Genomic DNA, 15795 nt, shown 5'->3' with positions numbered 1-15795 from the left:
ATCCGCCAAAGAAAATAAAGCGTGCTGAGAGATTTGGAAGCGAGTGAATAATGTTTTTTTAGATAACATGTGAGATAAAATGTGGACAGTACTCGGGTAACGACTAGCAGTATGTTTTGGTTTTGTATTCTCTTAGATATTATTATATTTATTGTCTATTGACTATTTATATTTCTCCCTTTTACGGAGCATCCATGCAAACGCCTTTCACAGGAATGTAGAATTTTGTTTTTTTTAATGTTCGAATTTAGAATTTTAGAATTTGGAATTTTAGAATTTAGAATTTTAACAATTTTAAAATTTTAGAATTTAGAATTTTAGAATTTTAGAATTTAGAATTTTAGAATTTAGAATGTGGAATTTAGATTTTAGAATTTGTATTTTGGAATCGTGAATGGTGCTTCAGAAGTCGGTACAGAAATGAATACAGAATAGTATAACATCTGCTGAAGGTAAAGTGTCGTCTCCAGATACCTGGGACCAGACCGGCTTTAAGTGAGACGTCCTCAGTGACAGATCACATGGCCGTCGTGTTCCTGCTGAAGCTCATACTATCATCTGCTCATTGGGATCCATTGGAGGTGCATGTGGAGGTCGACGTTGCTCTGAGAGAGATCCTCACTACATTTCTCATGTGAGTGCCATGGGAAACACACACAGCATAAAACCCCAGGGAGAGAACTCCCTCTGCTCTTCCCCTGTTTTCCACTCGCCCCCTTTAGCCGGAGAGAGAAAGAGAGAGAGAGAGAGAGAGAGATAAAGATTGCTATATAAAGTGATGGCATGCCGCAGGTCCCTGAGGAGAGGGGGATGAGTCACCGGGCCTGTTGTTGCACTGGAGCACAGCAGCAACCTTTCTTTTCTTGTTGCCTCCTCTTCCTCTTCGCCTCCTCAGAGAGTTAGAGGCTCAGATTCTGGGATCACTGAGGAATGAGACAGATCAGCGTCACGTCTCCATGGCAACCAAACACGGAGAAACCAAAACACATCCTGTGCCAGTTCTGTGCCAGACGGTCTCACTTGTTTTAACGCAGTTCAGTTCACTTTTAGAGTCCGTGGCCGATGGAAGAAAACGAGGCAGAACGCCACCGCCACGGAGGTTCGATTCCCCCCGGCCGCACACGGCTGCTCTGTGTGCAGTTTGCATGTTCTACCCGTGTCAGCGTGGGTTCTCACCGGGTTCTGTGTCGTCCTCTAAAGACCAGGTTGCATGAGGATGCTGCTCCCAGTCCGTCTCCATTGGTCGGCCCTGCAGGGAGCTCTGCCTTCGCCCATCTCTCTTTTACCTTAAAGTTATAGCTTTTCTTTCTCTTTAGATATATATTCAACGGGGAGGGAAGAAATATGCACGTCGTCCTTGATCACGGCCGTACAGCTCGTTAACGACAACAATGGCTCCACTGTTTCAGGCTCATAAAGAGCCCGAGGTCTCCCTGTAAGCCCAATCACACATCCATCTTATATTGGTTTAAATTATTATAACCACAAAATATAGGGTTAGCTTAATGGTTATTGTATTTCAATGGAAGCACTGTGTTACCGTGCATTTCAAATGTATGTCTCGGTTTCACCAGGAATCCAACATCTCTGATTCAGTATCTCTACTGGAGGCATGAGATGCTCGAGATAAATGTGGGTGAATTAAATGAATGAGATGTGTCATTCGGGAGGTTTATTTGTTTTAACTTCGGACAGAGCTGTTTCCCCTCGCAGTCTTCATGCTCAGCTAGGCTAACCACGTGCATTAATCTGCATGTTAACATGTTCCTCTCAAAAAGAAAGCAAATAAGCACACGTCCTGAAATGGTGACGTGTTCCTTTAAATCCTTTCTTCTGCTGCCCACATGTGTTTTACTTGGTGGCCAACATGGGACGACAACATTTCCTACAGTCCTCAAAGGCATCACGTGTTGTTAACCGGCCCGACAGCGCGTCTCCATTTCATTTGTTCAGTCAGGTCTCCTGACGATGAAAGAGTTCAAAGTGAAGATGCTCGAGCTCTTTGTGTATTCTCCGCGTCCTTAGTAGCCTTCTGCCCTGGACCTGTCAGCCAATCAGCTTTGACTAGAGAGTAAAACACATCCAGGTGTTCTGTCTCAGCATAATGACGAAAACATTGACTGTTTGCCCTTTTTAACTATTAACTCCTCGTTGCCCCAGCTGCTAGAATTAGCATTGCTCATCAAGTCTGACCTCTGCTCGATGACCTTTGACCTCCTGGACCCATCATGTCAAACAGATCCGGGCCCTGACCCCGGACCCGTTGACCACAGAAACCATTGGATCCGAACATGAACAATCGGGTTCGAGTGGACTAGTGAAGACCTCTATGGCTGAGCAAGGGCGCTAGCAGTAAAGGAGGGGTGGGAGTAGGAACGGGTCCGTTTCCCCCCCCCCCCCCTCCCCCTGGTCCGATGTGGCGTCGCAGCTTGAGTGATCCCTTCGCAAGAGGGTCTCTCGCTCTTTGTGTGTGTTCAGGGGCCACAACAGTTTGCATGGACCTCTTCTCTGCTCTGACAGAAGAGCTTTGTGAGGATGACACACACAAATAAGGATTTCTTGAAGTGTTTCCAAGGCTGCAGACGCGTGTGTGTGAGGCAGCTCCTTCTCACCGCTGCAAGACACAGCTTGCCATTGTCGACGATCACGGGAAGATGCTTTTACGACATTCTTTGGTTCACGGTATTCTGATCATGTACTTTCATGTAGGAGCAGACACAGTTCTTATAGAGGGAAAACACAGACCCCATCATTAAGGACTCCTTCTCTTGAGCGATACTTTGGATGCGTTGTACCATCTAACGGCAAAAACAACTTTAAGTAAGATGAGCTGTCTATTTAGAAATCTAAACTTGACTTGCAAACCCTAAAGTTTCTACGACGAAGAGTTGATGAAGATGGGACGAGCAACTAAAGCTTGGCAGCCCTGCATCCTTCCTCTCTGGCCCTCTCTGGGTCTCTCTAGCCCTCTTTGGGTCTCTTTGATCCTATCTCTGGCCTTCTCTGGGTCTCTCTGGGTTCTCTCTGGTCCTATCTGGCCCTCTCTAGCCTTATATGGCCATCTCTGACTCTCCTTGGCCCTCTCTGGGTCTCTCTGGGTCTCTCTGGGTCTCTCTGGGTCTCTCTGGGTCTATGCACAGGTCCACATGCTTGACTTGGGACTCTCACTGGAGGGGTGGCGGTGGTGGTTGCCATGGCCACCCTGTGTTACTCTTTCCAACACCAATGGAGGGGGTCGGTGTTTATGGACAGATTTATGAGCTGCAGAAGAAGAAGAAGTGGTTTCTTCCTCTGCTGCTCTCCGGTCTTCCTCTCCTCTAGGAGAGGGATGAAGGGATGAAGGGATGAGGTCACCGGAGCTTCTGTTGCTTTTACTCACCAAAACTCACACTGACACTTGCCCTTGGGGGCAAAGGTCGTGAACACAACCTTAAACTGTTAAAGCTAATATGGGGAATGGGTCCTCAGGGAGTGAGTGTCCACACGATGAAGGTAAGTAATATTATCTCTCCGTTAGCTCAAGGTTTACTCTTAAATGTCCTTTCAGAGCTTTGAACTAGCTCTAAAACTTGTATCACACATTATCTCCATGACGACGAAGCAGACTCCGTCTGCCAGTGAAGACCAGGTGATGGAAACACCTTGACTTCAGAATTATTCAGTCTGATCTCACAGAGCAGCGTGAGCACGACCTGTCAACAGCACATCACATGAAGCTAGGACTCTGCAATATGTTAATAGTATATTAGTATCATGATGTGAGATTATATCATTTTAGATTTTGGTTAGATTGGTGACTTCTCACAAATGTACCTCTGTTCCTCAGAGGACTGAGAGCTAGAGTCAGATGAGTTATCACATGAGGAAACAAACTCATGTTTTCTGATGCCACATCTCTGGACTGTGAGTCATTGTCATCTGACTCATGTGGAAAGATCCGACTAATGTAATAAAACTAATAATTGAAGTGAGGCAAGGATGTGAAAGATAAAATCTCTCTGGATGGGCAGCGTGAGGACATGTGACCCACATCACCACGGCAACACAATGACGATGGTGTTTTGTTTTTTAAACCTTGAAGTGTGAAATGTTCCTTTTGTGCTTCACTTAAGGTCTTTCATGATGCGTTATTTTACATTGATAAAGTAGCGATTGAGTAATAACCACAAGAACATACAAAGGGGACCACATATCTTCACCTCCCCAATTCTAATTGGAGGTCTTTAATTAATTGATATTCAATTTTTTTACGGATGCACACACACACACTCACGTTTTTTTAAGCGTTTCGAAGCGCTCAGGAAAGTGACTGTCCGACCAATCAGGAGCCTGTAAAGAAGCTGCGGGCAACTAGAGGGGGCGTGGTCTAAGTGTGTGTGACGCAACAAGGAGAGCCAACGTCTTGGAAGAGGTTAGCGTAGATCAGTGTACCCCCTGTGAAATATTCTTTTCAGCTGAGTACCCCCTGACCAGCATTTTGGGTTTAAAATAAGATGAAATACGCAACATTTTGCATATAATATATAATATATACAATTCAGTTTATGAACTTATACTTATATTTTATTGAATATTTATTAAATAACTATTTTCAAAGGCTTTTTTTCTTTCTAGAGGGCCTCCACGTACCCCCTAGACTATAGAGGGCCTTTACGTACCCCCTAAGGGCCTTCACGTACCCCCTAGACTAGAGGGCCTTCACGTACCCCCTAAGGGCCTTCTCGTACCCCCTAGACTAGAGGGCTTTCATGTACCCCCTAGACTAGAGGGCCTTCATGTACCCCCTAGACTATAGAGGGCCTTTACGTACCCCCTAAGGGCCTTCTCGTACCCCCTAGACTAGAGGGCCTTCACGTACCCCCTAGACTAGAGGGCCTTCACGTACCCCCTAAGGGCCTTCTCGTACCCCCTAGACTAGAGGGCCTTCACGTACCCCCTAAGGGCCTTCTCGTACCCCCTAGACTAGAGGGCCTTCACGTACCCCCTAAGGGCCTTCACGTACCCCCTAGACTAGAGGGCCTTCACGTACCCCCTAAGGGCCTTCACGTACCCCCAAGACTAGAGGGCCTTCACGTACCCCCTAGACTATAGATGGCCTTCACGTACCCCCTAAGGGCTTTCATGTACCCCCTAGACTAGAGGGCCTTCTCGTACCCCCTAGACTAGAGGGCCTTCACGTACCCCCTAAGGGCCTTCACGTACCCCCTAGACTAGAGGGCCTTCACGTACCCCCTAAGGGCCTTCTCGTACCCCCTAGACTAGAGGGCCTTCACGTACCCCCTAGACTAGAGGGCCTTCACGTACCCCCTAAGGGCCTTCTCGTACCCCCTAGACTAGAGGGCCTTCACGTACCCCCTAAGGGCCTTCACATACCCCCTAGACTAGAGGGCCTTCACGTACCCCCTAAGGGCCTTCTCGTACCCCCTAGACTAGAGGGCCTTCACGTACCCCCTAAGGGCCTTCTCGTACCCCCTAGACTAGAGGGCCTTCACGTACCCCCTAGACTAGAGGGCCTTCACGTACCCCCTAAGGGCTTTCACGTACCCCCTAAGGGCCTTCACGTACCCCCTAGACTAGAGGGCCTTCACGTACCCCCTAAGGGCCTTCACGTACCTCCTAGGGCCTTCACTCACCCCCTAGACCTAGAGGACCCTCACGTACCCCCTAGGGTCTTCACATACCCCCTAGGGCCTTCACGTACCCCCTAGAGGGCCTCACGTACCCCCATTTGAGAACCACTGGCGTAGATGCTGCAATGTGATCAGCTCTATGAGAACTGGAGAGTGTTTATCGTTGTCAGAAGAGCAGCTGGATCCAGGGAGATGGAGTCAAAATAACAATAAGAAGCAGCAACCACTACAGGTTGGGCTCAAATATCTGTCTGTCCAGCCAACATGCCTCTCAGTGTCCCTGGAGCCGGCATCCAGTGAGAGGAACATGCACTTGAAGAGCCCCCTCACCGATGGTAGGCCTTTACAGTGTGTTTACAGATGTCTGGGGTTACTAGGATAAACCTTTAGTCTGTTTGGACCTTGAGTTGAAGGTGGAGACAACAAGTTTGAAAAGTAAAAAGACCCTTTAGACGTGCAGTCAGCTGCAGGCCGGCGGCTCGATACCCGGATGACAAACGTCTGAACGTCACGCTTTCACAAACAAGCCGATGTTGTGGCTGCTGAGCGTCCGCACCACTGGACCAGGCCCGGGCCTCGGATCTTCAAAAGCAAACAGGAACACTCTCTGTAAAGGCCCTTTCCTTCTCACAATCAAACAAGTATGTGATAGTTGCTATTTATAGACGTCTCTCTCTCCTCTCTCCCTCCATCTCTTTCTCCGTCTCCATAAGCCCAACTGCAACATCCCTCTCTGTCTCCTTCATCCTCCCTCTCTGTCTCCTTCATCCTCCCTCTGTGTCTCCTTTATCCTCCCCATTCTGCCAACAAGCTCTCGTCAGATGGACCTCCACACCTCCCTCACCTACAGTACTGACCCCGAGCCAGAAACACTCCACCGAAAAGCCCTGCGCTCAGCCGAAACAAAGCTACAGGCCTGCAAGCCGAGCGTGGAACATTTCTGCCTCTCATGTCCATTTATGGACCTGGAACGACCGGTGTGAGAAGAATGGACTCGCTCTTGATTAATTCACATGCGGTTCCTGACAGGGACTCGTACTGCTCGCGGGCTGCTTGGTAAAATGAGACCATACAGCGCTGCAGATGTGTTTCCTGTGAGGGCAACGGAGCATTTGAAACTCATTTGGACAAAGCTGTGATCATGAAAGAGAAAGAAAGATGAGCTTATTTATTCCGACGGATTGTTTGTGAGATTGTTTGTGAGACGTTCATTGATGTCAGGAGAAGTGAAAGAATGAAGCTGTGGTACAAAAATTAAAAAATGACTTTTATATTTGTATTTTAGGCACTTTGCTGAGCGGTAATAGAGCTTGTAAAAGAAAAAGCCCCGCAGTAAAGAAAAGTATGTTTGTTAAGTAGTCATCGTTAACTTGACTTTTGGTTTCATGCAGGACATGAACAGCAGTTCCCTGGGTGAAGGTCCTGTGTTTGTCTCCTTTAAGGTCAGCGCGTCCCGAGACGGTTAACAAGGACAAATTCACATGTGAAAGTCGACCAAAGAAAAGAGAAGTGACCTCTGTGAGAGGATCTGCTGATCGCAGTAAAATAACGCAGCCTCAGAGGTTGATGCCCTCGCTCTGACCTTTGACCTTTCACAAAGTGGTGCGCACCACTTGGGCTCTTTGAATGGATCTGCTGGTTTAATGTGATGGAAATAAGTCGATTTTTCTCTGAAATGTGTCAATAACTGCTGGTGTGGTTCTTATCAAAGAGCAGCAGCAACAACAAGTACAATGGAGGCTATTTACCTCGATCAAGAGGATGAGAGTTCCTTCCTCAGGCCATCGCTAACCATCAAAACGACTGAAACACTCCTTCAAAGATCACCGTGACTTCCTCGCTATAGTTCAGCTGATTGGACACCCATCATATTTCAGATTTTAAATGCATCACAGACATATATCTTATATCAGCTCTACTTGGATTCCAAAGAATGCAGGAAGAGGAGAGAGAGGGGAGTCGCAGGGGCGAGGGAGCAGGGCACGGTGTGCAGGGCGGGGCGGGGAGAGGAGGACACGGTGTGGACTGAATAACTCTGGTGCATGGAGGAGCAAAGTGGAGAGGGAGGAACAGGGCGGGTTACCAGGGAGGAGGAGGAGGAGGAGGAGGAGGAGGAGAGCCGGGGATGCCTGTGCTATGAATCAGCTGTCTAAATATGGTCCCTGCTCTTCATCGCAGCACACCCGTCCACTCCCTGTGCATCTCCTCCCGTAAAGTTTATCTTTTGCTCTGGCTCGCCCACGTATATTATTCCTCCTTTCTCAGAGCGATGGAGGAACGTCCTCGGGTCAATCGGTCACACATTCTCACCACAGAGCCGACGGTCGGCAGTGGGGCTCAGGGTGGAGGAGCAAACAGGCTGCAGGTACCGGGGGGCTTTGAAGTATGCGTCAAGCCAATAAACAGACGAGCATCATGCAATGAACGGATAGAAAGATGGAGATGATGCAGAGTCATGCTTCAGGTCTGCCACGGAGAGGACGAGCAAACTAGTGAATGGAGTTCTCATGCGTGCTACGCTTCGCTCACGTTGTAGCAGCTGAAGCAACAATCACAATTACTTTATTTAGGCATTAATAGGGCAGCGGGGTCTGTGTTTATACCATAGAGCAGTACCTGGGGGTACGTGAAGGCACTCCAGGGAGTAGGTGCTATTTCTTTTAAATATATTTAAAATTAGCATCCATTAAAAAATCCTTTAAAAAGTAAAGTGTAAGATCAGAAACAGATTTTTCATATATTCTATATTAAATCAGACGCTGGTGGCACAGCGCTGTGTGTTACATCTTTTTTTATAGCTGGTTAGGGGGTACTTGGCTGAAAAAATATTTTTCATGAGGTACATGAAAAAAAGTTGAGAACCACTGGACTAGACTGTCTACACACACATTCATACGCACAGCCATCACAGAGAGGATGTCCAGGGTCTTTCTTTACGGCGTTGCCCTCTCTGACGCTGGGATCCATTGTTCCGGTACTAGTGCAGCTTTTGATCGCCGAGTATTTTCATGTCTCTCGTGCACTCTCACGTGCACACACTGTGGCGGAGCCATCACATTCCAGGTCGGATCCCCGGTAAGTGTAGTGCTCTGCTCTCTGGCAGCAGGGATGCACATAATGAGGTATGAGGCTCACTGGATGATCATGGCTTAGATAACGTAAACACACACACACACACACACACACACACACACACACACACACACACACACACACGCACACACAAGGAGGACAGCTGCTCATGCGAACAAGGAGTCACTTCCAACAGTTGTGCTGACAGCTGCCGCTGACTTCACACATCATACATGAGCTGGTCCGGTATGCCAAAGGCATTATGGGATATTGTTTGCAAGGTGCTTTTGATTTGCGTGACACTGACACACTGATCCTGATGAGCCACAATGAAATGAGATCTGACTCATCTCAGGTCAAACATTCCCACCATGGAAAAAAAGAAGAGTAATCAGGGAGAAACACATCCAAGCATGTGTTACAGGTCATCAGGAAGCTTCTATAAAACTTGTTTTAAATGCATACATATATATATATATATATATAAATATTTATATTTATATGTATATATATATAAATATATTTATATATGTATATAAATATACATATATACATATATATATATATGTATATATGTATGCATATAAAACACGTTTTACAGAAGCTTCCTATGGGGGTGGGGGGGGGGGGGATTAAACACCCCGTTCTGGACTACAAAGCCGGCGGCGCTGCGTCCGCCCTGTGTGAGCTGACCCGATGTAACGGTTAACAGTAACAGGGTGTTTCCAGAGCTCCAGGATGAGGCTTCTGCTCATGGCACAGACACCCGGAGCAGAGACCGGGGGGGGGGGGGGGGGGGGGTCTGGATCTAAACTCGTTCCCCCCACCCGGCACAGACTGGAAAGGGAGAAAAGCATGTTGGATAAATGTCTGGAAAAGATTAGAAGTCGGTGTGTTCTGCTAAATTAAATGTGACTAAAACCAGCAAATAGACTCGTACTAGCTCCTGAAGCCCCAGTAAACAGGAGTAAGGTGGATGCTGACCTCATATGGAAATGTCAGCACTGTCAATGAGTAGATCCTAGGAGTGGAACTATATTGTGCATTCTTTAATATTACCAGTTAAATGAAAACCATGTAACCTTGGACTAAACCTTGTTACTCTACTGTAGTGTTGCAGCTTGTAGTCAGAGCCGGTGCTCTCAGGGTCTCCAACATCTCTCCCAATGCTGATGACATCACAGATGTCATCGTTTCTGCGGATACTGGTGGTTCTGCACCATAGGAATGACACATATGGTTTTTAAGAAGTCAGGTAGTAGTTTCCACAGGACCTGTGCTTTTCTGTTTCCTTCTACTTTAACTTCTGCAGATGAAGACGCTCGCTGTTCAATGAAACCTTTATTGAAGATAGAATCTACTAGCGTAACGAACATTAGTTCAACATATAGGCCCCCCCCCCCTCCCCTGCTTCTACAACTGTTGATGCATGTGCACTTCCACCGTGTTCACATTCTCGTTGTGAGTGGCCCTGATGTGATTGTTCAAGAGTCCTGATAAATCCTTTCAAAGGCCTTCAAAGTATTTCCATGTTAACACACTGCACACGTAGCCAAGTAAACAGAGTTACAGTTGGGGGGGGGGGCTATAGCTGATCTTGAAAGAATCTGCCCTCGAAGAAACAACACCGAGCACCGAGAATAGAAAACAGAACAACGCATTGTGCTTCTTTTTGTTTTGTTTTAAATGAAGATGAATGTGACATTGCGTCATCGCTGGCAGCCACAACCTGAGCTGGTGTTTCTTGTTAGAGAGGCAGAGATGTGGCATGTTAGGGGGAGTCCATGTTGCCACGGGGCCCAAAGTTGGCCAACGCAAGCACAAATCCCACCGCGCGGCGACTCTATTGGATCGCTCTGGAAAGTTGCAAACCTCGACTAAGAGACTTTATTAGACACCAACTAAAATGTTGATTTATTAGAGACAGTTCAGTCGTCAGATTCCTTCCCAGGTGATGATGACGGAGATTGGGATTCTTTCTCGCTGTGACCTGTGGCCTGCACATCGTTATGTGCTGGCACGCCAGGACGGGGACGCCAACCTCTATTGTACATGCTAGAATGAACTCATGAGCGCTCACGGTCAGAGCACGTGGCGAGCTTAAGATGGAGCTCTGCTGCTGGAAAGAGAGAGCGAGAGAGAGAGAGAGAGGTCCAGGCCCTGATGTCTGAGTCAAGGGTGGAAACTCTGAATGTTCTCGCGCCACTGTGCAAAAAAAGCTGCAAGCTATTACACATCACACAGCAGCCTCACAGCAGCTAAAAAAAGACACAGGGCTGCCCTCCGCCCCCTTTTCAAGAGAAAGACTGAAGGCGTCTCTCTTCAAATAAAACGTCGGGCCTTTGAGGCGCGCTCGTGGTGCTCCGTCGTTGTTTGGAAAGAGGAAAGAGTAGAATTACATTATGAATGGATTGCGTCTGATTTGTGCAGCCGGCATTATTCTTGTATTTCTTTAGTCCTATATATAGTGTGCTCAGGAAAATATCGAGTGGATACTGAACCAGATTTGGGGTGGGGCAGAGAAACATCTGTGGGGGGGGAGTCAGCCACCGACCCGCGGCCGCTGAACATAATGAATGGTGCCTGTGGGCTCGAGGCAGACTGTCTGTGTGTGCGTCCATCCCGGAGCCACAGCGGCATCACGCTTCATGTTTTTTTGCATTTAGTTACTACTTCCAACTTGGAAAATGCAGCTCATGCCAAACTGGAAAACGACTGGAAGACGAGGTTTTTTTTTTTTTAGATGAAATAAGTGTGAGTAATGTTCCCGGAGATGTTTCCATAGGAGTGGATGCACGTCTACATTGGGAAGGCGTGTCCTTTCTGCCTGGAGACCGATCACAAGCAGGAGGTCGGGTGAGGTCGACGCCACAAAGACACTAAACTAACTCAACTGAACTTATTCAAAACCCTCGTTTCCCAAATGAGAAGTGAAGAGTAACTCTCTATTGGTTGTCATTGGAAATACTTTATTTAATAAAAGTGCCATGTTTTTTAATAGAGGGAGGAGATTTAGTACAAGCTGCCAGCTAAGCTTTGAGGTGACCTTTGACCCCTCCCTGAAATCCTCTGGACCAGCAAATTAAGAATCAAACACATCTTCCTGCTCGCTTGTATTAAACATGTTAAACAACCAGCAGCACCATTCTCCACCAGGTGTTTTTGGGCTTGTGTTTTCCCCGGTGGACCACACCCATCCCTCAACCAATAGGTGCTGCATCATTTGCATCCCCAGCCTCGAACAGACGAGTCATACCTGCACGTGGATGAGCGTATTCATACCTGGTAGATCATGACTTTGAAGTTGCGTCTCTTGAGCAGCTCCGCCTCGTTGTTCTCCAGCTTCTTGATCTGGCCCCCTTGCTTCTCCAGGGTGGCGCGCACCGTCTTGACGTTGACGCTCACCTTGCGCACCTTCTCCATCATCTTGTTGACGCTGTTGGACGTGATGCTGTGGTTCTTGGACAGCTTGGAGAGCTCGCTCTGGATGCTGTACACCGAGCGCTCCATGTCCTGCTGCCGGGCCTCCAGCCCGCTCTGGGTCTGCTGGATCTGGTCCACGGCCCCGATGATCTTGTCGAGCAGAGTCAGCACCATGACCCCGTTCACCTGCTGGTCCGGCTTGTCCGCCGCCGCCGCGGACGAGGCGGCGGTGGCGTCGCCCTCCGTCCCCGCAGTGGACGGCTCTTTCTTGGCGGCGGCGAAGGCGGCGGCGTCGTCTTCGTCATCCGAGGGCGGCAGGTTGACCTCGTCGTCGGAGATCTCGGTGAGGGTGTGAGGCTCCAGCTGGGCGCTGGTGGACTCCAGAGCTTCCATGGCGGCCATGTCGGTGGATTCGTTGTGTGCGGGCAGCTGATCGACTTTTCTCTTCGACACTTTACTTTCTCACCTGCTTCTTCACTTTCTTCTATTCTCTGGACTTCTCTCTTCCCCTCCTACTTCAAAACCGACGTAGCTCTCTCCAGCATGTATGCTCTCTCTCTCTCTCTCTCTCTGCCTGTCCGCCCTGTCTACTTGAAATCCCTGGAGTCAGGCCAGTGAAGTGATGCTGGATGTTACCACATGAGCGTTGGGATGTGAATGCCACACTAAGTGGAGAAACCCTCCAGTCAAGCTCTACAGCTGGCAGGGTTTTTCCTCTCCACCCACTTTATTTTCCATGGGACTCTCCCCCTCTCTCTTCAAACTCCTCCCTATCTCCTCCCTAAACACACACACACACACACAACACACACACAACAGGGAGAGCCCACCTCCAGTGTGTAGGTCCAGCCCCGCGATGATTCAGTGACACACCCCCTCGGTGTAGCCGTGTCCCATCAGCATGGCCGGAGGAGTCATCTCGGAGAACTCGTTGTGTACAAGCTCGGGCACAGCGGAGGGAGGAATGTGTTCCCGTTTCCACTCCTTTCCCCCGTCTGCTCAGAAAGCACTTTACTGATTCATAATGAACGACACCAGGAATGTGAAAGGGCCCTGAAGAAGCAACAAGATGATGCAAGTTATTCCCTTTTAGCGAGCACAAAGATGTCTGTATGTGGAGCTCCGACTGCTTTCTGAGCCTCTGTTTATCTGCTTAACCAGCGCATGGTGTTGGCGTGATCTCCATGGCAACGCCTTCCATTGATGAGGAACGCTGGTACCTCAAGGTAGCATTATGTTTGTCCAGCTGTTGTTCCCATTGCCGTTACATACCTTCAGCTCGGGCTTCGTCGTCAACACACATACTCTACAAGATTATTTAAAATCTTTAAATATGTTCGCACATTCCTGTCATGGGTCCTGTTGCATCAGCTCAGTTCTCCTGAACATTTAAATACCCTTAAAACACAATATAACATCCATTCTACCTGTTGATAATGTTGCAACAGTATAATAACTATAGGACGTGATCAACTAAAGGGACAACATATTTACTTTGTTCACCCTTTTAGGAAAACAGTAAAAGAGATGGTCAACTCAAATACATTTACATTGATCACAGAGCTATTAACATTGTTTATTTTTTCAGGATGGACATTTCAAAACAAGGTGTCATGGCAGGTCTGGTGTATTTTGTGTGAAAGCAATAAAAATACAACTTTCACCTAATTGCCCTGATCCAATCTGTGCAATATCCCCACATAACCTTCCCCCACCTCTCAAAATGTGCAATATCCCCATATAGCTCCCATTTCCCCTCTTTCTTTTTACAAGCTAGGAGCAGCACTCAGCACTAGCCTATGTATGTATTAACCTCTGCCCTCTCCTTTTTTATATTGATAACCTGTTTTTTTAAACTGTAGTTAATACTGTATATTCTTCTACCACCTTATGTGTTTTTTTATATTTGTTCTTCTTCTTCTTCTTCTTCTTCTTATTATTATTATTACCTTCGCATTGAAAATGCGGAAGGTTATGTTTTGATCGCCGTGTATTTATTTATTTATTTATTTATTTGTATGCGTGTTCCTCGCATAACAAAAAAAGTTTTAAACCGAATCGCATGAAATTTGGTGGGATGATTGGTTATTATCCGGTGACCATTTGATTAGATTTTGGGATCGATCGGGTCAGAGGTCAAGGTCATGAAAAGGTCAAAATCTTCTTGAATCGCATGAAATTTGGTGGGATGATTGGTTATTATCCGGGGACCATTTGATTAGATTTTGGGATCAATCGGGTCAAAGGTCAAGGTCAAGGTCAGGGAAAGGTCAACATCTTCTTTTTTACCATAGCACGGTCCATTTTTATCCAATTGGCATGCAACTAATGCCAAAATGTGACATGCAGTGTTCAGATGAGCCGGTTTTTGACCTTTTCATCCTGGATCTAGACTCAATCGAGCCGGTTTCGGAACCTTTGGTGAGCTCGCCTGGATTTTGTATCCTTGTATTTTTTGGGGGGGGGAGATGCAACCCCACAGACAGGAAGTGTCTTTAGAAGCTAAGAGTCACGATCCAACGGCTGCAGGAGAGAAAAGTCTTTTGAATATTCATTGAAAGAAACTTTGGTAAAGAGAACGAAAACTCCACAACATTAATTTTACATCAAAAGTGCATCTGATATAAAGCAAAGGCTTCTCAGTTGGGGATGTTTGGTCCCGACACATATCAACAGATCTTGCCACAAGGACAGATACAGGAGAACATTCCTGCCGGCGGCTATGAGGCTCTATAACAGTTCACCTCTTGCCAGATCATAGTGTTGATCTGCACTTCACACATCTCATTTGTTTGCACTACACACATACACACACATTTCATTTCATTTGCTCTGCACTCATACACACACTTTGCTTTTTGCACTCTGTCTATATTTAATATTTTTTGTATTTGATCTGTCAGTGTTGTTGTGTGTTGTGTATGCATGTGTGTTGTATATTTATTTACATATATATTTAGTTTTGTATTTTACTTTTATTTTACTTGTATACTTCTATATCTTTCATCCCTGTTTCTTATATTTTGTGTTTTGTTTTTATTCTTGTGTGTTGCTGCTACTGTCACGACAAATTTCCCCTTGGGGATTAATAAAGTATATATCTATCTATCTATCTATCTATCTATCTATCTTAGGCAAAGGAAATCACTTCATAATTAAGGCCCCACGTTTTTATATTATTATTATTTATACAAGATCCAACAAAAAGGTGCATTCCCCCCCCCCCCCCCCATGAGAGCCAGTAAGAAAATATTGTGTAATTAAAAAAAGCTTAAACTTCGATAAATTTTTTTTTTTTAAAGGTAACTCTGTTCATCTGGTCACATGACATCTATTGTTCATCTGGTCACATGACATATTGTTCATCTGGTCATATGACATCTATTGTTCATCTGGTCAAATTACATCTATTATTCCTTCTGGTCTCATAACATCTATTGTTCTGTCCATCCTGGAGAGGGATCCTCCTCTGTTGCTCTCCTGAAGGGTTCTTACCTTTTTTCTGCGAACGTTTTATTTTTTGGGAGTTGTTCCTGATCCGATGTGAGATCCAAGGTCAGGGATGTCGTATGTGTACAGATTGTAAAGCCCTCTGAGGATAATTCGTAATTTGTGATATTGGGCTAAATAAAAGAAACTGAATAAAATTTTACTGAAAGAGTCGATCTTC

At 46.6% G+C, this 15795-nt stretch overlaps 1 protein-coding gene across 1 annotated transcript in view; it reads right to left on the bottom strand.

Annotated features, from left to right (window-relative positions):
• The window catches only part of LOC130203281 (caveolae-associated protein 1-like), a 22749-nt gene extending 9932 nt beyond the window's left edge, over positions 1–12817 (bottom strand). Inside the window, exon 1 of the mRNA XM_056429302.1 lies at positions 11985–12817. Within this exon, the coding sequence (XP_056285277.1) occupies positions 11985–12527 (543 nt within the window). The 5' untranslated portion in view covers positions 12528–12817. The remainder of the gene's footprint in view (positions 1–11984) is intronic.
• Positions 12818–15795: the final 2978 nt, after the last annotated feature.

This window comes from Pseudoliparis swirei, chromosome 13, assembly GCF_029220125.1.
Source record: "Pseudoliparis swirei isolate HS2019 ecotype Mariana Trench chromosome 13, NWPU_hadal_v1, whole genome shotgun sequence".
In the NCBI taxonomy this organism is placed as follows: Eukaryota; Metazoa; Chordata; class Actinopteri; order Perciformes; family Liparidae; genus Pseudoliparis; species Pseudoliparis swirei.
The sequence above is the reverse complement of the archived record's forward strand: the minus strand, read 5'-3'. Positions and strand labels throughout refer to the sequence as shown.